This window comes from Petromyzon marinus, chromosome 32 (assembly GCF_048934315.1).
Source record: "Petromyzon marinus isolate PM22_M1 ecotype Great Lakes invasive population chromosome 32, UKy_Petmar_22M1.pri1.0, whole genome shotgun sequence".
Lineage (NCBI taxonomy): Eukaryota > Metazoa > Chordata > Hyperoartia > Petromyzontiformes > Petromyzontidae > Petromyzon > Petromyzon marinus.
This window is the reverse complement of record NC_133698.1, coordinates 4,769,239-4,792,519: the sequence shown is the minus strand read 5'-3', so window position 1 is coordinate 4,792,519 and position 23,281 is coordinate 4,769,239. Positions and strand designations below refer to the sequence as shown.

The 23,281-nt window shown below is 43.8% G+C and overlaps 1 protein-coding gene across 5 annotated transcripts; it reads left to right on the top strand.

Moving 5' to 3' along the window:
- Positions 1–20: 20 nt before the first annotated feature.
- LOC116948091 (protein FAM118B-like) lies at positions 21–20,199 on the top strand. 5 transcript variants are annotated; one of them, XM_076071231.1, is made up of 8 exons: positions 24–899; positions 4,246–4,333; positions 10,505–10,636; positions 11,388–11,640; positions 13,872–14,099; positions 17,067–17,195; positions 17,795–18,082; positions 19,738–20,199. In XM_076071231.1, the coding sequence occupies exons 3-7, from the start codon at positions 10,518–10,520 to the stop codon at positions 18,080–18,082; spliced, it is 1,017 nt and encodes a 338-aa protein (XP_075927346.1). In that variant the 5' UTR covers positions 24–899; positions 4,246–4,333; positions 10,505–10,517; the 3' UTR covers positions 19,738–20,199. The 5 variants fall into 5 exon arrangements, with proteins under 5 accessions (XP_032820316.1, XP_075927346.1, XP_032820313.1 ...); XM_032964425.2 differs by having other exon boundaries at positions 21–899; positions 17,067–17,189; positions 17,795–20,199; XM_032964422.2 differs by lacking the exon at positions 24–899 and adding an exon at positions 908–1,048 and having other exon boundaries at positions 17,795–20,199.
- The last annotated feature ends 3,082 nt before the right edge of the window (positions 20,200–23,281 follow it).

The following is a 23,281-nucleotide window of genomic DNA, read 5'->3' as shown; positions in this document are numbered from 1 at the left end:
CAGGGGTGGATAGTATTTTTTCATTTAAAAACTGACCCGCTTCTAACACCCGCGCCGGGAAGTCGAATCTTCTGGATTGTAATTCCAGTATGCGAACCAATGTACACGTTTTGATAAATAGACAACACTGCACATCGCGCGTGTGTTCGTTGAACTTCGTTCGCACCGTACGCGGTTAACCGCACGTAACCGATCCTTTAATAGTAGCCATTTACAATATTCGTACAACCATTTATTGCAATATTGAGCGTGTTAATTAATCAATGTGCTAGGAACTTCAGCAATCTGAAACGGGCAAAAATAGACGGTGGGGACGGGATTTTTTTTTTTAAACAATATAATTATCGCCGATACTTATATCGTGCGATACATCGTCAGCATATCGCCAGCCGAACAGAGAAAGCAAAACGGGCTTTGAAAAAAATAAAAATAGGTTTTACCCTTTCTGTTAAAGGTGTTCAAACACCAAATATAAACCTTTTGCAAGAAATTCGAGCACTGCATTAACCACACGTACTCGTGGTGAACATGCAAACAACAATTTTCTGACAATAAATGCCATTGTCTTTGAAACTTATTCTCACTTAGCAGTGTCAGAGCAGCTAAACAACGCCAAAAGGCGAGCAGCACAAGGACCATGCACGGTCAGGGGTGAGCAGCTACAACATGTGATACCCTTTTCGCCAGTAGCAAAGTATGAAAAAATAGCGTTCACCCTTTCCGGCAAATAAAAAAAAACAAGATGTTAAGACGTCCAAACACCGAAATTTAAAATAAAATTCGCAAGGAATCGAGTACTGCATTCAACCCAAACGCACGCACTTTGCGGTGATGACAAAAAAAACGCGTTTTGTTTGTCCCGGCAGAGTCGCCGTAGCGAGGCAGGCGCAACCTTTGTGGTAAGTGAACCTCATCGCACTCCCGCTCCTCGATCATTTAAAACAACGACAACAACAAATAAATAGCCACAACACAAGTCGACGCATCCGTCGGCAACGCAGCGGCCTCAGATGGGCGACGGGGTGCCACGCCGCCGCCTTCGTTGGAAGTAAAATAAAAGGCGACGTTTTCGGACAAAAAAAGGGGCTGTTGCCCGAAACGTCGCCCGTTGTATATTTTGTCATTCTCGAGGGCCGCGGCGTTGAGTTTTAATTGTACGCGAACCCCGCGGCTGTAAACTGCAGTACCCAGCATAATAACAACGATGAATAGTGCCGCGATGGGCATCGCGTTGTACGCGCTAGAAATCCTTGAAGCTTGCCATGCGGCGTTGGCGACCGGACCACTCGGCCGCCTTGCAGTTGCAGAGGTACTCCGGCCCCGGGTCGATTCGATGTCCCGAAATAATGTAGGGGTTGGTGGTGGTGGTGGGCAAGCTTCTTACCCCCCAGCAGTGGTAGTGTATATTTATGCGATCTAACCCCCTCCCCTCCCCCCACAAAAAAACCTGTATTATGGATGATATTGGTCACGAAAGCCTACGTGTTAAACTGGTGTAGCGACATCAAGGATGTCATCAAGGATGTCACTGTATGGTGCCGGCCCGGAAGGCTCGTGCCGTTCGATGTTCCTACATCGTGGACAGCACCGTGTGGGTGGCTGTGTGTAGTACCAGCCCTAGCGTGGACAGCACCGTGCGGGTGGCTGTGTGTAACCCCGGCCCTAGCGGGGACAGCACCGTGTGGGTGGCTGTGTGTAACACCAGCCCTAGCGGGGACAGCACCGTGTGGGTGGCTGTGTGACACCAGCCCTAGCGGGGACAGCACCGTGTGGGTGGCTGTGTGTGACACCAGCCCTAGCGGGGACAGCACCGTGTGGGTGGCTGTGTGACACCAGCCCTAGCGGGGACAGCACCGTGTGGGTGGCTGTGTGTAACACCAGCCCTAGCGTGGACAGCACCGTGTGGGTGGGTGTGTGTAGTACCAGCCCTAGCGTGGACAGCACCGTGTGGGTGGCTGTGTGACACCAGCCCTAGCGGGGACAGCACCGTGTGGGTGGCTGTGTGTAACACCAGCCCTAGCGGGGACAGCACCGTGCGGGTGGCTGTGTGTAGTACCAGCCCTAGCGTGGACAGCACCGTGAGGGTGGCTGTGTGTAACACCAGCCCTAGCGGGGACAGCACCGTGTGGGTGGCTGTGTGTAGTACCAGCCCTAGCGTGGACAGCACCGTATGGGTGGCTGTGTGTAGTACCAGCCCTAGCGTGGACAGCACCGTGCGGGTGGCTGTGTGTAACCCCAGCCCTAGCGGGGACAGCACCGTGTGGGTGGCTGTGTGTAGCACCAGCCCTAGCGGGGACAGTACCGTGTGGGTGGCTGTGTGTAACCCCAGCCCTAGCGGGGACAGCACCGTGTGGGTGGCTGTGTGTAGTACCAGCCCTAGCGGGGACAGTACCGTGTGGGTGACTGTGTGTAACCCCAGCCCTAGCGGGGACAGCACCGTGTGGGTGGCTGTGTGTAGTACCAGCCCTAGCGGGGACAGCACCGTGCGGGTGGCTGTGTGTAGTACCAGCCCTAGCGGGGACAGCACCGTGCGGGTGGCTGTGTGTAGTACCAGCCCTAGCGGGGACAGCACCGTGCGGGTGGCTGTGTGTAGTACCAGCCCTAGCGGGGCTTGGTGAACACTGGGATAGTGCAGGCACCACGCACAGCATGTGGTGGGGGCTTCCCCCCAGGGGGAGGGGGTGAGCGGCAGCCCAGGGGCAGTGTTGCCCTGGGCCGTGGCACTCTGGTTGACCCCGTGGACACGTGATCCGGAATGTCCACACAGGTGGCCCCTGGTGGGGAGACTGGTGGGTGATCACGTGTCCGGAGAGAGCTCTTGAGAAGGATCGAGAGGGAACGAGAATGTTTAAGGTGGACGAGGCCGAGGGCGGAGCTCCCCCCACCGGAGTGGGATATAAGGCGGATCCCTGCGAGGGTGACCGGGGGTCTCTTCGTTCTACAAGCTGGAAGCTCTGCGTCTCAAGCTGGAAGCGCTTCGTCCTACCAGGGACCACATGGCCGGAGATCCGAGTGAGGGTCCGACCCTTTGTAGCTGTAACTCCCCTGTATAGTGCAGCTAGCTGGGTGGTCACCACCCTAGGTTGTATCTGGTAAAGGGGCAGTTACCCCTTTGTGTTACGGTGTTACAAATAAAGGTGTTGCCTTTAAAAGGAACAACGTCTGCGACTCAGTTGAACTCACTACACTAGTGTAGATGGATACCACCACAATAACCACATTGCCTAAAGTGTGGGTGCGCTCACCTCGTCCAATTCATCTGGAAGAAGAGACCAAATACCCCCCAAAGAGCTCTCTCTTGTGGAAGTCCTTCCACCAGCTATTACCACCAGGGCTTGAAAGTGTTGCACTTTTAAGTGTGCTCTGCGTGCATTGCTCCCGGTGCTACCTCGTGCTTGCTACTTTGTGTTAAACTCTTACATTTCATACAGTGCTGGCAGGCACCATCGTCTGGCTGTCAACTGATAATGCTGGTTGTAATTACCAGTGAAACGTTGTACTCAGATTGTAAATGTTGTGGATTTGTTCTCCAACGCACGGGTGTGCTGTACGAGTAACCAATTGGCATGTTCCGTTTACGTGACAAAACGTACTTATTGGCTGTGGCGGTTTAATGACACATTTACGCGATCTAACACAAACAAAAATCTATAGTATGAACCATTGTTGTAACTGTTTAGTTCACGAATGTGCTACCGCTGTTGCGACTTGGCAATCCGTGTAAAGCTTGAACGCGAATAGCATTGGTACTTCGCGTTTCTGTCGTGTAAAATTCTTTGGAAGAAACTCACCCCAAATATCTCGGATCTGGAAAGCTCAGCAGCCTACATAGTTCTCGGATGTGCTACCACCGTGCACAGATTGTACTCGACCATGGCTTTACGTGATAGGCAGCAGAGAGCAAACAGCCAAATCCATTGTTGTACTGCGATTTCTGTGCTCTCCCAGCCCTCGTCAACCCACCATGAGCATTATGGCATTATGGTGAATTTTGATCAGGTAACCCAGAACCTGCATGGCGTGGGAAGGCCCTCATCTAGTAGTGGATTGACAATGGGCTGCGCGTGGCAAGCGTTATGGAATGTTCAGGTGCTGTGGACGCAAGGCTTTATCAGGATAATTTTACAAGTTGTGTCCTTTGCAACTCGCAAATCCCAACTCCTGCATCGGGGGTGGACAATAATCTGACGTCGCATGCATTTTTTTGATAAAATGTAAACTTTGCGTGCGTGTATGTGTGTTTAGCTGGCGAGTACAGGCCCGCGAGAGAGTGATCAGCACTACACACACGGGCGGCCACTGTCTCCCCCTGTGTGTTCACACACTGCACCAGGTACAAGTCTGTTCTCCCATAACACATGTTTTCAAAGCGCGATCAATGTATTAGGGAACACTTTTTTCTATAACGCGGATGCGAATTGGATATAACGCGGGTGTGAATTGGATATAATGCGGGTGTGAATTGGATATAACGTCGCGCGAGTAGGAATAAGCGGTCGCACAGCTACCTTGGCATAGCATCGCACAAGGCGGGATGCTGCTGGATCCTTCTAGATGCCACCCATGCGCCTCAGTCTTTATTCGGCTTGCGTATGACCTCATCCTCTCATCGCCTCATTGCATCTAAAATGAAATATTGCAGTTGATCAAATGCAGTCAAGAGAAGTGCTGATGTTGATAGACTACAACGGAATTTTCAACACTTTATCTTGCCAACACTGCTGTATCTTGCCAACACTGCTCGGAACTCTAACTGCACCCAGGCACAAAACAGGGAATACACAGATGTATGATGTGAGCCCATAATTTAATTGTACTATTCAGAGTTGGGCTTAATTGAGTTGCCCTGGGTGGCCCGGTACACCACATCCACTATGTAGAGTTGCCACTGCTCAAATCCTACCTCATCTGATAACATTTACACAAAAGTGCACATAGACGGTCCTGCATTGTATTGTAATTTAACACCTAAGTTGTGAAGGTTCAACGAATACATGTTTGTTTTGTGAAAGTATGCTTTTCATTTGCCTTATTTGTACACCCAAAGGTCCAGGGCACATTCATAAGTAGTGATTGAGCAAATGTTAAAACCCAAGGGCACGTGATGAGCAGAATCGTTCTAGTACTTATTCACATGGCATTTCACTTGACAGTGGTAATATTGAAAGTTATATTCAAACACGTGACCTTTTGTCAGTAAGAAAAATATTTTAATTTGTCAGTGATGTATTGAAACTCATGGTTATATGGTCATTCCAAAAATATACAACATATTCTCAGAATATATATATTTTTAAATACACCGGTTGAAGGCACCTCTTTTATATATGTATTATATTATCTGGGTGAGCACAAATTAAGATTAACATTCTCTTTTAAAATACACTGTCATAGTGTAGATCAGGGGTCGGGAACCTATGGCTCGCGAGCCAGATGTGGCTCTTTTGATGATTGCATATGGCTCGCAGATAAAACAAAATATTCTCACTTGTTTTAATCCATCCATCGATTTTTCACTGCGCATGTCCTGTTCAGGGCTGCAGGAGCAATTGTCCATTATTTTAATTGGATGATACTGGCCTACGTTTGCCGTTGCTGGGTAAAACAGGTAAACACCCCCTTTTGAATCAGTCTGAGACTGCGTCTGCTCGGTCATTAGCTCAAAGCTAACCCTTCGACGAAGAAGATGGCGAAAAGAAAAAAAGACGACGAGTATCGTACATTTCAGGACGAATGGACCGAAGAATTCGCCTTTGTGGAGAGAGCGGGTTCTGCGGTGTGTCTAATTTGCAATGACAAAATTACATCGTTGAAACGGTCGAATGTAAAGCGGCACTTCGACACGCGCCACGCTACCTTTGCATCAAAATACCCTGCGGGAGACAGCAGAAAGAAAGCGTGCCAAGAGCTTCTGAGCAGGGTGCAAGCTAGCCAGCAGCAACTCCGCGTATGGACCCGGCAAGGTGACTATAATTCGGCTAGCTTTGCTGGTTCTTTAGCAATAGTGAGGAACGGAAAACCATTCACAGATGGCGAGTATGCTAAAACGTTCATGCTGGATGTAGCCAATGAACTTTTTGATGATCTTCCGAACAAAGACAAGATAATCAAACGGATACAAGACATGCCTCTGTCGGCAAGAACTGTTCATGATCGTACCATCGTGATGGCAAACAAAGTGGAGGAAACGCAAGTGAAGGACATAAATGCAGCGCCGTTCTTTTCTCTGGCTTTGGATGAGTCAACAGACGTGAGCCATTTGTCGCAGTTCAGTGTGATTGCAAGATATGCTGTTGGTGACACACTGCGCGAAGAAAGTCTTGCTGTTCTGCCATTAAAAGGGTCCACAAGAGGTGAGGATTTATTCAAGTCTTTCATGGAGTTTGCTCAAGAAAAAAGTCTACCTATGGATAAACTTCTCTCAGTGTGTACTGATGGTGCTCCGTGTATGGTGGGGAAAAACAAAGGATTTGTGGCGCTTCTCCGTGAACATGAAAATAGACCCATCCTAAGTTTCCATTGCATTATACACCAGGAGGCACTTTGTGCTCAGATGTGTGACAGGCAGTTTGGCGAAGTGATGTCGCTGGTCATTCGTGTGATCAACTTTATTGTTGCCCGAGCCTTAAATGATCGCCAGTTTAAAACACTGCTGGATGAAGTTGTAAATAACTATCCTGGTCTGAATTTTGATTTAAAGCTTTCGTGACTGCAGTAATTCATATTCTTAGTTTTTTCGGTAAAGTCACGTTGAAGAGAAACAACAAAATAACAAAATATATATAAAACAATAAAAAATTCTCACGACGTTTCGACCATAACTCAAACGGTTATCATCAGGTGTGTCGGTTTGCATAAATTTTTTTTTTTTTAAAGCGGCATATTTATTTATTTATATATATAAAAATAACGTTTGCGTCACGCGCAACGATTGGCTGTTTGCCAGGACTAGTCCATCTATTTTTTGAAAAGAGGAGGGGGGAGACGAAATTTGTTTTTATGTATGCTGTCTGAAAGGCACTGTAAGCGTGAACAATCAATCAAGAACTGAAATGATTTATCAAATCTTTCCAATGATTGCTAAGATAGAATCCATCTTCTCGGTTGAAATTGTCTCTGTGTTTGTATATGTGGATAGCCTCATGAACGAATCTCTCATGGAAGCCAGATGGCTTACAAAGAACCTCCGTCTTGGAAAAGTCAATGGCATGTGAGCCTACTGAATTAGAACAATGATCTGCTACGGCCGAGGTGTTGGTCCTACCGTGTTTAAGGTCTGCTTTATGTTCACGAATGCGGTCCGAGATATGGCGTTTGGTTTCTCCAATGTAACTACTACCACAGAGGCAACTTAGTTTGTAGACACCAGGGTATTGTATGTCCGGAATCACATCTTTTACAGACGGAACCAGATCACGGATTTTATGTAATGTGTTGAAACGGACCTGGATCTTGTGTTTATTCAAGATTTTGGAGATCTTTTTTGTGATCCCAGCAATGTAGGGTAAAGTGATGGTTTTGAAAGGCTCCTCAAGAGGGTTCTTCTTCATGGTTTGAGTGATAGCTTTGCGGATTGTATAGTCGGAGTAACCATTAGCCCTAAGAGCCTGGTGTACGTGCTTGAGTTCACTGCTTATGTGTTCCTGGTCGGATATGCATTGGGCTCTATGATACAGAGTCTTGATGAGAGAATTCTTCTGTGATGGATGGTGGTGGGAATCCGGTTTCAGATAAGCATCCGTATGGGTATCTTTCCTGTAGACAGAGTGGCTCATTGAACCATCAGGTCTCTTTTTAATTAGGACATCCAAAAAAGGTATCTTGCCATCTATTTCGACTTCCATGGTAAATCTGATGGCTGGGTGTATGGAATTGATGTGGTCGAAGAATTGGTCTAGAGCAGGCCGGCCATGTGGCCAGATGACAAAAGTGTCATCCACGTACCTCTTCCACAAGGTTGGGCGCAGAGTGGCAGTCTGGATGGCGTCAGTCTCAAATGCATATCCGACCAGGAACACATAAGCAGTGAACTCAAGCACGTACACCAGGCTCTTAGGGCTAATGGTTACTCCGACTATACAATCCGCAAAGCTATCACTCAAACCATGAAGAAGAACCCTCTTGAGGAGCCTTTCAAAACCATCACTTTACCCTACATTGCTGGGATCACAAAAAAGATCTCCAAAATCTTGAATAAACACAAGATCCAGGTCCGTTTCAACACATTACATAAAATCCGTGATCTGGTTCCGTCTGTAAAAGATGTGATTCCGGACATACAATACCCTGGTGTCTACAAACTAAGTTGCCTCTGTGGTAGTAGTTACATTGGAGAAACCAAACGCCATATCTCGGACCGCATTCGTGAACATAAAGCAGACCTTAAACACGGTAGGACCAACACCTCGGCCGTAGCAGATCATTGTTCTAATTCAGTAGGCTCACATGCCATTGACTTTTCCAAGACGGAGGTTCTTTGTAAGCCATCTGGCTTCCATGAGAGATTCGTTCATGAGGCTATCCACATATACAAACACAGAGACAATTTCAACCGAGAAGATGGATTCTATCTTAGCAATCATTGGAAAGATTTGATAAATCATTTCAGTTCTTGATTGATTGTTCACGCTTACAGTGCCTTTCAGACAGCATACATAAAAACAAATTTCGTCTCCCCCCTCCTCTTTTCAAAAAATAGATGGACTAGTCCTGGCAAACAGCCAATCGTTGCGCGTGACGCAAACGTTATTTTTATATATATAAATAAATAAATATGCCGCTTTAAAAAAAAAAAATTTATGCAAACCGACACACCTGATGATGACCGTTTGAGTTATGGTCGAAACGTCGTGAGAATTTTTTATTGTTTTATATATATTTTGTTATTTTGTTGTTTCTCTTCAACGTGACTTTACCGAAAAAACTAAGAATATCCTGGTCTGCTTTTGCACAGCAATGTGCGTTGGTTGTCAAGAGGGAAGGTGCTTAGCCGTTTTGCGGCTTGCCTGAACGAAATCCGGACTTTCCTTGAAATGAAAGGCGTCGGGCATCCTGAGCTAGCCGACACCGAGTGGCTCCTCAAGTTTTACTATCTCGTAGATCTGACTGAACATCTGAACCAGCTCAACGTGAAAATGCAAGGCATTGGAAATACAGTGTTATCCCTTCAACAAGCTGTATTTGCTTTTGAAAACAAGCTGGAGCTTTTCATCACGGATCTTGAAACAGGTCGTTTACTACATTTTGAAAAACTGAGCCAATTTAAAGATGCATGCACAGCAAGTGAGCCCATTCAAAACCTTGATCTCCACCAGCTAGCTGGCTGCACATCCAGTCTCCTACAGTCCTTCAAAGCACGCTTTGGAGAATTTCGTGAGCACACTCGTCTTTTTAAGTTCATCACCCATCCAAACGAGTGTTCACTGAACACAGCCGACCTGAATTACATCCCTGGTGTCTCCGTCAGAGATTTTGAAGCAGAAGTGGCTGACCTGAAGGCCTCAGACATGTGGGTGAATAAGTTCAAGTCACTGAATGAAGATTTGGAAAGAATCACACGACAGAAAGCGGAGTTGGCGAGCAAGCACATGTGGACAGAAATGAAAAAACTCCAACCCGAAGACCAGCTGATTCTCAAAACTTGGAACGCGCTTCCTGTCACATACCACACACTGCAGCGTGTGAGTATTGCTGTATTGACCATGTTTGGATCTACGTATGCATGTGAGCAGTCATTCTCACATCTTAAAAACATCAAGTCCAACCTACGATCACGTTTAACGGATGAAAGCCTCAACGCTTGCATGAAGCTTAACCTCACCAAGTACCAACCCGACTACAAAGACATCAGCAAATCCATGCAGCACCAGAAGTCGCATTAATTGTGAGTGTTATAACAACATTATTTAAAAGAATAAATTCAGAGGCTTATTATACTGACATTTAGTTGAATTCACTTTTAAAATATATTATATGGCTCTCACTGAAATAAATTTCCAAATTTTTTGCTTTCATGGCTCTCTTAGTCAAAAAGGTTCCCGACCCCTGGTGTAGATATTCACGTGGATGTGTTTTTCTTCTTTACTTTTCACATTTGTGATTTTAAACTGTGGCATTTGTACACGGTGATAAACTCTTGCAGTTGGCATAATAGAGTCTTTCAACATCTGATTTACAGCTGACAATGCGCTTTTTTAAATACGAAACATCACAAGTAGCTTGAAAGTTTGATCAAACTCAATCAAGATGTATTTTATGTGGCAATATCGCCCACAAACAGAAGCGGCATAGGAGGGCATGGAGCAACAGGAATTAAAAAAAATTCCGTCACGACCTCAGCGGCTAACGCCGACCGAGCCAAGTAAATTGTAACCGCATGCAAAATAAATTGCAACCGTGTGCAACGAATAGCGTGAACTGGTTCAGTGACGAACACAACACAAGGCTACCCAAACAGTAATGTGCTCTGCACTTTGTGTAACATTATTTTTTTGTTGTGTCGCAGTGAAAACGTGATCATGAATTCGGATCAAGGCAGCGTGATTGCAAAGGATCGGAGTGGTGTGGAGGATCGGGGCTCCATGACTGTGAATGATCACAATGCCCAAGACGGTGCTGTGCCTGCTCATAAGACAAGGTATGGTCCCACATAACCAAACTGTGAGAGTGCTGATATGTGCTCCATATATATATAGTATTATATGTTAAATCCTATAATGTTTAGGATTCTTTCAGGAGGACCCTGCTTTGGATGTTACATCATTTTCATGTTGAGTATGTTTACATGTAGGAGGAAGTTGGGATATTAGGAACATCTTTACATGAGAGAACACTCCCATAGACAGATCAGAGATTTACTTGACAACAGCTTTTAATCAAGTGTTGTTGGAGGCAGGTTTGGTGGATGTCGTAGAATTATCGGATACAAAATGACCCATAGATGGCAGTAGAGACTATATTACTGGATTTTACTTGGGATGCTTGGATTCAAGGCTTAAATGGGCTTGCTCGCTCGCCATACATTCATGAGTTAATTCAACCATACACTGCACTGAATTGGCATATGTGTCCATTTCGCTTTAATATGTGTTTCACACATGAAAGGAAACTAGAGTAGCAAGAGAAAACCCACATGCATGCGGTGATTACACTTGTACTGCCATCTCAGGGCTATGAACTCGTAGCGCAACAGGTGTAGAGTTTCACTGCGCACGATAATGTTTGCATATTCCAATAACTCCTACAAATCACTGGATCGAAGACATGTACCACCACACCTGTAATATTAAGGGTTGTTGAAGAAATCGAACCTCTCTTTGGTTAGCACCAACAGCCACAATGCAGTCCTAGCTCCGATATACACTGTGCCTTTGCGCGTGTGCATGCAGAAAGCTGCTGCCCAGCCTGAAATTGAAGCGGCCACAGGAGCTGGTGCTGGTGATCGGCACGGGCATCAGCGCCGCCGTAGCGCCGTGCGTGCCCGCGCTTAAGTCCTGGAAGGGCCTCATTCAGGCGCTGCTCGACGCCTCGGGCGAGTTCGACCTCCTGGAGGACGAAGAGATCAAGCGCTTTCACCGCAGCCTGCAGGAGGACCGCGACCTCGTGCATGTGGCCCACGACCTCATCCAGAAGCTGTCCCCGGTGTGAAAAGGGAATTGCTGAGAAGCCTACCTCACTGGGGTTGTGCGTGTCGAGGCATGGTACTTGCAATATCAAGTATTGTTGATGAGGATATAGGTAGGGAACAAGGCTGCTGTATAATTGAAAACATATGTAGTGCGTTATACGGAGGCACACAGGAGTTTGAGGCAACACGTTTATTTAATGACCCAACAGGGCTAACTACATAGACGTACACTGGTTCTACATCTAGGTGATAACTACACGGTTAACTAGACCACAACGGGGTAACTACATAACCGGGTCAGTCAGTAACACACTGCCTGACCCACGATGCCGAGCGTAACATCGAAGACTGAGTACCGAGGATCGAAGAGACGTAGCACCGACGGATTCCATTCCAACAGAGAGCCCAGAATCCTCTCCGGACTGCCCCCTTATGCTCATGAGCGTGGCCTGGCTCCGCCCTCGGCCACGCCCCCTTCTAGATCTTACTAGAAGGCTCTGGCCCATATCACGTGTCTCTGGAGCCCCCTTTTTGGGCCTCCTTGCTATCCTGCCCCGGCCACGTGCCCTATCGGGTTCACACAGAGTATCACGTCCTCACTTGCTCTCTCTCCGACACTCACCAGAACTATGCCAGAGAGAGACTCAAGACGAACATTTCCACTCTTGTGACAGTAGCTGCCTCTAAACACCATAGTGACTCCACATAAGTAACTTCACATACACTAAATAACAGGTTCATTTTAAACCATATCTTAACATATTCTTGATTCTTTCGGTAAAGTCACGTAGAAGGGAAACAATAAAATAATAAAAATATTTAAAAAATTAAAATTCTCACGACGTTTCGACTGCAACACAAGCAATCATCATCAGGTGTGAAAACCACAGCAAGAAAATTTTGAAAAAAGTGGCGTTTTTCTTTACGTTTGACAAAAAGTGGCGGGTTTTTTTTACGTTAAAAAAACGCCACTTTTTAAAAATTTTCTTGCTGTGGTTTTCACACCTGATGATTGCTTGTGTTGCAGTCGAAACGTCGTGATATTTTTAATATTTATATATTTTTTTATTATTTTATTGTTTCTCTTCTACGTGACTTTACCGAAAGAACCAAGAATATGAATCTCTGCAGTCACGAATACTTTAAATCATATCTTAACTTGTTAACCTTTTCTAAATCACCTAATTACCAAGTGAAATCACCAAATCACCATAAATCAGTGTTAGTTCTCGGAAGATTATGAGGATCGTGCCTGGTTATTGCTTGGACGGTGATCATCCGTGTTTATTAGGATTTGAGTTGTTGGCATGGGGTTTTGAGCTTAGAGAGCTTAAAGATACCAGTGGATGTTCCTGCAGGGATGTATGCATTCCACCATTAGATTTAGTGCATACACTGGATGAGTATGTAGCTTAAATGTAACAGGAGAGCTCCTGAGTGTTTTATGCCAAAGTTCTCAGTGCAGGACCCTGCTCAAAATAGACTCTTAACACTTGCTGAGGCTTTCCTATGCACACAGCATTATTATTGTTAATATTTGGTGCTTGTTCGACTTGTTCGACTTTACCGAAAGAACCAAAGAGTGTAATAACAGTCACATTTTAACATTTAAAATCCTATAATCTTAGCTCTTTCGGTAAAGTCACGTTGAAGGGAAACAATAAAATAATAAAATATATAAAACAATAAAAATTCTCACTACGTTTCGACCATAACACAAACGGTTGTCATCAGGTGTGAAAAACAACGGCAAGAAATATTTGAAAGAAGTGTCGGTCTGCATTAATTTATTTATTTTTACACGGTGTATTTATTTATTTAAAAAAACGTCAGCGCCACGCGCAGCGATTTGGCAATTTATTTAGAAGGACTAGTCCATCTATGTTCTGAAAAGAGGAGGGGGGAGTCCTTCTAAATAAACTGCCAAATCGCTGCGCGTGGCGCTGACGTTTTTTATAAAAAAATAAATACACCGTTTAAAAAAAAAAAATTAATGCGGACCGACACTTCTTTCAAATGTTCTTGCCGTTGCTTTTCACACCTGATGACGACCGTTTGTGTTATGGTCGAAACGTCGTGAGGATTTTTATTGTTTTATATTTATTTTTTATTGTTTCCCTTCAACGTGACTTTACCGAAAGAGCTAAGAATATGAATCACTGCAGTCACGAAAGCTTCAAATCAAAATTTTAAAATCCTGTTTTTGTCTCAATTTCTCATTCTTCCCACGATTGGGGGCCACAAGCGCACTGGGAACGTGCGCTCCACCTTCTTCAAGGACTGTCTCTACGACGTCTTCGAGGGCCTCGAGAGCAAGATGGAGGAGACGGGCAAGTGCCTGCTGCAGTCTGTGCTGCAGCTCATGGATCACGGCGCCCTGGTGCTCACCACCAACTTCGACAACCTCCTGGAGATCTACGGCACGCAGCGCGGCAAGGCCCTCGAGTCTCTGGACCTGACCGACGAGAAGAACGTGCGTGAGCCTAAGCCTGCATGCTTCCACCGCAGTGGCCATGTTGCCTTGCTGCTCTGGCCTTTTAAGTTTGAGTCCACAGCTTGCCTTGTTCAAGTCATGTCTGTGATGATACATTCATTCAAAGTGCAGACCATTATATAACGTGGTATTTGAGGTTGTTTGTGCCAGCATTAGTTATCTCAGCCCCTTTTTGCATCATGGATTTTTCCTATTTTATCGTCAGATAGGCATTTAACCAGCCAGGTAGCTGAGGCTCTCAGTCGAAAGATTGCGATCAAATTATGCTTGAGGGTTGACTCAGTCCATATTCCCTCTGCGGGGCAATAACATGAGCACCACTTTGTGGGGAAGTCAGCAGTGGTTGTCCTATGGATAAACTCACCGCTGCCATCGGAATGATACATTTTCACAACTGGCTCAGGGCTGTAAACAGCAGATGATTACTGCGTCAATGCTTATTTAAGCAGGAAATCACTTTGACTTGAGCTACGCAATTGAATGAAAGTTATGATATGAATATTATTTTAGAATTTCTTCCATGAGTAGAGCATCTCAATGTCAAGTGATAACCCTCCACAATTATACTACAGAACTACTTCTGAAGTCACTTGAATAATGCTGTATTGCTCAACACTAGAAAGTGCTCCTTCATGCCACAAGTCAGTCATATATGGGATATAAAATGTTAGCGACTATAGGTGAAAGATTAGGCAGAATTAGGCAAAAAAAACATTGGATAATTTTTGATACTATCCTATAACATCGATGCTATCGTTAAACACTGATAACAGGACTGAAGAGTCAATAGTTTCACCATGGGTGGCTGCCTAGATTTGAACTTTGGACATCGGTGGTATTGGCTCTTTATGACCCCGCTTAGCCAGTTTTCTGCATTTTTACTGCTACAGTGGAAATCGCCTTACCCAGATTGATGTGGGAGTACTGCAGGTGCAAATCACTCCTTTCACCTGAACAGTTCTCCCTGTATAAGTCTTGGATAATACGATCCATTTAGCACAACTGCTGACCGATCCACCAAAATTGCTGGGATAACAGAATGAATATACTGCTATTCCTTGTTCACTCTTTTCCATACAAAGGCTTGGATCATAGGATTCATTGACTGCTTTCAGGAGACCATGTTGAAGTTCCCCTGACTTCATTCTCAACGAGTAGGCCATTCTTTGCCGAGAGCAGGGTCAAGAAATTACCCGCAAATAACTCATAATTTACATTTATCTTTGCAACGTTTGCATGGATAATAATTAGTATTTGATATAGCACTCTTTACACCAGGTCATCTCAGAACGCTTTACATCAATCTCATCTCAAACATCACATCAATCTCATCTGGCCTGGACATTTGTGAAACTACTGCACATCTGTGAAAAAGAGCTTCATAGCTCATCTGATTCCTCCAGTATAAAAAAAGATCCCAATCGAAAGGGCACCCCCAATGGCAGCTGTCCCTGTGGGCACAAGGTGACTTAGAACCTGACCTGGAAATCGCCATTTGCCTGCCAGGAGGGTGCAATTTTGCAATGTGTTATTCCAAATTGAGTAATTTATTGGTAGTTTTTAAACTTGGAAAAAGTGTACACTACTGGCCAGCACACAGTGGCCTGCTCATTTCGAATGCCATTAGGGGATATTTAACATCCACTGTGAAGCAGACAGCACGTAGTATTTTTATGGTTATTACACACATAGTAATAACCAGGGCTGCCATCGGACTTGAACTGCGAATCTCTGCAACAAGTGGTGAATTGTCTACTTGCTGGGCCATGTCACTGCTCCATGGATAAGAGGTCATTCTTCACATCCATGTAGAGGCTCGAATGATTTGGTTGAATGTCTTGCAGATCATAGGATTTTGCACAAATATCTTCTGGGGCATAGATAAGAATGGATTATAGGTATACAAATAAGAGGAGTTTTGCTGTATTGTTAAGTTAGGGTAAAGCCTTATTTTCAATGTAATTGTTGTTCACACCAGTAAACTCAGTTTAAATTTTGTATTCATCTGAAAAATATAAACATGTCTTATCATTGTCTCTCTTATTATTATTGGTGTCCCTCGAGAGTATATATAATGCCATCCCCAAAATATATTACAGTTGTACTCTCAGTGGAATTTCATGAATCAAATATATTTTAAATTAGATTTGAAGTTTTCGTGACTGCGCAGGGATCCATACTCTCTGGTTCTTTCGGTAAAGTCACGTAGATATAAAATAAAATAAATCACGACGTTTCGGGCGCAACACAAGCGTACGTCATCAGGTGGGACAACCACAGCAAGAAACAAATGATGAAGTGGGCAAAAGGGTTGCTGTGACAAAGAGGCTATACAGGTAAGAGAGGGGGGAGGAGCCCGGGAGGAGAGATAGAGGGGGGGTAGGGGGAGTGAAGCGCTGCCAAGTGAACTACTTGGCAGCGCTTCACTCCCCCTATCCCCACAGCCCCCTCCCTTCTAGCAGCGCTTCACTTGGCAGTGCTCCACTCCCCCTACCCCACACCCCCCTCTCTATCTCTCCTCCCTGGCTCCTCCCTCCTCTCTTACCTATAAAGCCTCTTGTTAGAGCAATCCTTTTGCCCACTTCAGCAATTGTTTCTTGCTGTGGTTGTCCCACCTGATGACGGACGCTTGTGTTGCGCCCGAAACGTCGTGATTTAATTTATTTTTCTTTATACCTACGTGAATCTACCGAAAGAACCAAAGAGTACAAATATATTTTCCTTTACTTCCTGTGAGGGAACATCCTCTGGAGGTCATCCAAAAATCAATAGGCCACTTTTCTACATGAGGTGGCATACTTGTTAAATGTCCTGCCAATAGCTGGGAGTGAAACTTATCTTTTTAGTTGGGATTATTGGTCGTTGAGGTCTCTCACTAGGCACTTGCCTGGTCTTAAGCAAAGGTAATACATTCATCAATCTATCTTTTTGCTTTTATGTGCACAGGTTCTTGAGTGGTCACAAGAAAAGAGGCCATTCAGTGTGCTGCACATTCACGGTGTCTACACCAACCCAACCGGCATTGCACTGCACCCGGCTGGCTACAAGAACATCTTGCGCAACACGGAAGTAATGGTTCGTGATTGTCCTGTGACCACATTCCCCTTGGTCAGCCTCGGCATCTTCTAGTGCCTTCGTGCACTGCGGCCTTGCAGTGGTCTTTCCACCTGTTAGTCACTCACTGTGTATTTTATCCGAGGTGGCTTTCATTCTGTCCAGTGTTTGATGTTGGACATCCAGTCAGCTTAAGCATATAGAATTCATTTTAGTGAGCATTAAATATTAGAGGTGTATTGATGAAATTGATCTATATCTATTGTTAGGATTTCAATTTATATACTTGCCTTGAATCGTGTGTGTAAGAATTCACATTTGTTGTGTTGTACATTGGATTCTTCAGACAGTCAATGTGCTGTATGCAGCAATGGGCATATCAAGGTGCCCTGTTCATATCAAGTGCTGTTTATACCCTGCTACATAATATTTGGTGAAGCCAAAGTTACAGGTGACTGATACCCTTCATGCAGGCTTTGGAGACAGAATTTAGAGACAAAACATAGAACACGATTAATGTTGATGACCCGTGATATGCATGTTAAGTAGACATGTTCCCCATATTTGTGCTATATGAATCCAAATTGTATCAGGATCCCTTGATGTGACTGTGTCCACAGAATTCAATCCAAACTTTGTACGAGACCAAGTCCTTCCTGTTCCTGGGGTGCGGCCGAACTCTGGAGGACCCCACATTCCAATCGCTGTTCCTGGAAGCGCTGCGCAACAAGTCGGACCTAGAACACTTCATGCTAGTCTGCAGGGACAACCCGGAGAACTTCAAGAAGCTTCGTGAAAACATGCTGGACAAAGGCATCAAAGTGATCTCTTACGGCGATGATTACTGCTACTTGCCCGAATACCTGGAGAGGCTGGCCAATGAGATATGCCAAATAGGACGCATCTGAGTGAGTGCAACCAGTAGCCTTGGCCTATAAGCCGCACGTTTACATTTGAAGGTTCATTCTCGTGTACATTCATTCGCAAGTATGTGGTTGTGGTACAGGGTGATGTGGGTTGTTAGGACACTGAGCCAGCACCTGTTGATTCCAGCACTGGGAAATAAGTTAGCATTACCCCGTGCACCGATTGTTTACGCCCGAGTGGGCTGTATTCATTCATGAGGCGACAGAAACAGTCTTGAAGGTAGAACAAAATGCTTGCACAGTTGAAGAGTCTTTACTCGACAGGTATGCATACATTTGATGAGATTATAGGGGAATTATTGTGTCTGTGAGGTTGCTGACTGTCAGGATGTGTCTCTTGTAGAAAGTGGTCCTGACAATGATGTAATGGAAACAACATTATATATTTGTTTTCACTGGTATCTATTATGGTAAGTGAAATTATACATTTCAAAATGATAATCGCAAATTAAGTGAATGTAAAAAAAACTGGTATTACAAAATCTACAGACTGTCACTTGAAATACCATGTGGGCTATTTACATCTCTTAGTCTTCAATTTTCTATCAAAGAAACACTATGCAGTGATAAGTATGAACAACATTCACAAAAATGCTACTTCTTCCTACACCTATATTGATTTTTTAAGAGTTAGAATATAATTATCTGATATGTTGGTATTCACGTATTTTTCTGTTGTATATCGTATTGGAATTATTCAAAATTTACCACATTGTGCAATGAGTTAGTTCAGATTTTAAAGGGAATTTAAAATGACGAGTTTAAATACGTTTAAAAGGATTGCATTTTATATTTTAACTGGATAGAGGTTATTTACTTCAGTTGTGAGTATATAATTATAATTACGTTTTAACTAAGCATAAAAATATCCTTGGTATACCAGTGTATTGGAATTCCTAAGGGATTGTTTGCAAGTCATTAAATGCCATTGCATTTCATTAGAATAATTATGGACTTTTCTTGTGTCAGTAATATCAACGGGGTGGGGACCACTTTGTCCTAAACTGGGTGCATGTCAGCAATAACGGGACACGAATACCTCATCATGCAAGATTTAACAGAACAAAGCGTGATGCCATATTCAACTAAATGCATGTTTACATAGTAGCTATCATACGCCAACTAAGTGCAAACTACTTGAATACATGCATTTGGACTGCACCTTAAAAATAATTTTGGAATGAATCTGCCTTTGAAGATGTAATTGTTAACTATTAATGAAATATTGGTTAAAGGAATTGGGCGTGGGTTGGGAGCAAAACGAGAGACAAGAACATTGCATTGCAGATCCTCCTGGAAATCTTGAGACCCAGCGATGCTTTCATGAGAAAATACAAAAACAGTAATACCCCGATTTCCGTCTTCCACCTTTTACGTCGTTTTGCAAATACGTCGTCACTTTATTAATACCATGACCTGATTTGCATCACCTGAACCCCATACTTGCATCGCTGGCAGCATAATCCGTCCTTTCTCGTACCCATCGCCCCAGCCTTTGCCCCAACCTACCCCGTGCACTAATGTGCATCGTTTATAAATACACGTACTGCGTCCTACAATGTACTATTTACAGTATTTTGTTTATTTCGAAAAATTGCTTTGCTTTACGTTGTTTTGATATTTGTCCCACCTTTCAGGAACGCGTCCCCGACGCAAACCGGGGTATTACTGTAACTTGCCAGGTGGTAATGGGGCTTAGTGCAATTTCATCACAATTGGAAGGCTCGCTTTTCACATCTCGGACATCGACAGCCCATCCTCCCAGTGTCAATAAAATAAGTACTGCTTTGGATCAGTGGCTGTCCCGTCTTGTGATTGACCTCGCACAAAAGGAATGTAGAATTTCCACCACTGGCTGAGGACCACAAACGTGAGCCACCACACCTTGCTTATTTAAGCAGAAACACATGACATGTATTCATGGTAATTGTTGACAATACAAGTTAACAGTTATTGGGCAGTAGCTGCATATGCAAAACTTCATGACAAAGCATGCATGATGGCTTGTCTCACTGGTATAAAGTGTCGTCACAATGCTTGTGGTAATTATGTGCTAATGTAAAATTGGTAAAAGGTTAATAAATAAATATGTTAAAATATTTTTGGTCTACAAACATTTCTCAGCAAGCGACATTGTTATTCTTCAATAAGTATGCAAATGTAGATGGATAGTGTGTTTCCTTTGAGCCATGTACTGTATTCCCAACGATGATGACAAAAGTACATTCATTATCAATAATCCAGCCAGGGTAGTTATTCCACAGCGGAAATTTGAAGATATTTTCAAAACAATGGATTGAAATATTAACCATGATAAATGCATTTAACCACCGATATAAATTGACTTCACAAAGTGATGAAATACAAAAAGCAGCAATGTGAGGATGAAATATTAACAAAACGATATTTTTACTGTCACATTCAAGCATAGCAAATGAACCACTCCCATCATCCCTGCTCCTTCACACGTAGAACAAGCTAAAGTATGTTGAACTTCTTTCGCACCGTACGAAGTCAATCGTGTTAATCGGAGGTACGGGGAAAGGACAACAAACTATATACAAAAAACAGTTCTCTTTAATTATCCATAAACCTTTAAGGGCAGACATTAAACTTTTGTTAAATTTTTATTTTACAAGGTAAGACCCACTAAGCTATGTGGCTCTTTTTTGGAGACGCAACCTGGCCACAAATGATAGCTCAACGAAGTGGCTTATGTATACATTTAAAGCAGCCAAATAATCTAAACGCATGTTTCGAAGTGTGGAGGGGAAAACCGGAGGACCCGGAGAAAAATCCACGGGGAGAGAGACATCCTCCTGCATACCAGGCAACGGTGTTAACATCTACAATGAGGTGGCCTCAATAACTCGGCCCTGAAGCAGACCTGTCAACCCATACGGTTTACCCGTACTCTTGTACGGGGAAATTTGAGTTTTCAGATCCATACGGCGTACAGCCGTTTCAATACGGGCAAAACATTTTTTGTCTGTGCTTCTCCCTTGTGATGGGACTTTGTAGGATGAACGTTGAGATTTATAAGGGGCAATTTTAACAATAACGTCTGAATTGGTCTGTAATAAGGTAGCACTGTAAAGGGGATTCCAGGTATGCTGAAGGGAAAACCCTTTCTTTTTACTGAGATTTAGTTATTTGCTTGTGCACCACTGCCAATGCAGTTTGACTGAGGATGAGTGATTCTATACGTGTTTTATATTTTCTTGAGATGCTGACAGCCTGTCAGATGTACTCAAATGGGAGATAGTTTGGACAGACAGCAACATAACACTATCCAGACCATAAATGATAAATAACACTGTACTGCATTGTAAAAAGAAAGGTACGTATTTACAAAAAACAAATATCCTGATATGTGCTTCATGGCATTGTGGCCAAATCTTGATTTGAAGCTTTCCTGACTGCAGGAATCCATATTCTTTGGTTCTTTCGGTAAAGTATCGTAGGTATAAAATAAAATAAATCACGACGTTTCGGGCGCAACACAAGCGTCCGTCATCAGGTGGGAAAGCATGGTCTGCTGCTGAGGCAGACTGGTTTAAAAGGTTTGAAATGGGTGTAGCCTAAGGGTTAGTGACGTTAATGTGAGAAACTAGCATGTAAATGTAGAAAAGAAGCAAAGCGGCCTCCTAGACGAGGGCACGGAAGTGGCTACGTGAATGTAAGAGATTAGCATGATGTCAATGTGAGAAATTAGAGGGCTCGGAAGTGGCTACGTGAATGTAAGAGATTAGCATGATGTCAATGTGAGAAATTAGAGGGCACGGAAGTGGCTATGTGAATGTAAGAGATTAGCATGATGTCAATGTGAGAAATTAGAGGGCACGGAAGTGGCTATGCGAATGTGAGAGATTAACATGATGTTAATGTGAGAAATTAGCATGATGTCAATGTGAGAAATTAGAGGGCACGGAAGTGGCTATGCGAATGTGAGAGATTAACATGATGTTAATGTGAGAAATTAGCATGATGTCAATGTGAGAAATTAGAGGGCACGGAAGTGGCTATGCGAATGTGAGAGATTAACATGATGTTAATGTGAGAAATTAGCATGATGTCAATGTGAGAAATTAGAGGGCACGGAAGTGGCTATGCGAATGTGAGAGATTAACATGATGTTAATGTGAGAAATTAGCATGATGTCAATGTGAGAAATTAGAGGGCACGGAAGTGGCTACGTGAATGTAAGAGATTAGCATGATGTCAATGTGAGAAATTAGAGGGCACGGAAGTGGCTATGTGAATGTAAGAGATTAGCATGATGTTAATGTGAGAAATTAGAGGGCACGGAAGTGGCTATGCGAATGTGAGATTAGCATGATGTCAATGTGAGAAATTAGAGGGCACGGAAGTGGCTATGTGAATGTAAGAGATTAGCATGATGTCAATGTGAGAAATTAGAGGGCACGGAAGTGGCTATGCGAATGTGAGATTAGCATGATGTTAATGTAAGAGATTAGAGGGCATGGAAGTGGCTATGCGAATGTGAGAAATTAGAGGGCACGGAAGTGGCTATGCGAATGTGAGAGATTAGCATGATGTTAATGTGAGAAATTAGTATGATGTTAATGTGAGAAATTAGCATGATGTTAATGTGAGAAATTAGCACGTAACTGAAGAAAAGAGGGAGAGCGATCTCCTCGACGAGGGACTGCAACCCAACGGGTGTAATCCAAAACAGTCTGCCTCAGCAGCAGGCCATCGCTTTCCCACCTGATGACGAACGCTTGTGTTGCGCCCGAAACGTCGTGATTTATTTTAACTTATACCTACGTGACTTTACCGAAAGAACCAAAGAATATTGTGGCCAAACTTTAACAACCATAAATTTGACTGACTGCCGTAAAACCCGCCATTGTTAGTTATTCTTCAAGTGTAGGCTGGGGAATGTATGGATGAGGGATGGTCAAAATGATTCACAGATTTAAAAAGAGCACCAACCCATGAGTCCTGTTTAATCGCTGTATTTTTATATGCATATAGACATCGAAGGCATAGCTTGGGAAACAATTTAATGCATGCATGCAAGTTTTACTTATTTCACGCCATATGTAGCCGACGGTGCTAATCGAATGTGAGAATAGTGTTAATATACTGATAACACTGGGTTCCATTGGATAAGGATGTCTATGTTCTGTACTACAATTTGTCATCTTCCATGCT

Bases quoted from the DNA above. Each gene is read 5' to 3' on its own strand.
- LOC116948091 (XM_076071231.1), top strand. From the start codon at position 10,518: ATGAATTCGGATCAAGGCAGCGTGATTGCAAAGGATCGGAGTGGTGTG. The intron at 14,100-17,066 runs GTGCGTGAGCCT...TTATGTGCACAG, and splicing joins ACCTGACCGACGAGAAGAAC to GTTCTTGAGTGGTCACAAGA. The intron at 17,196-17,794 runs GTTCGTGATTGT...CTGTGTCCACAG, and splicing joins TGCGCAACACGGAAGTAATG to AATTCAATCCAAACTTTGTA.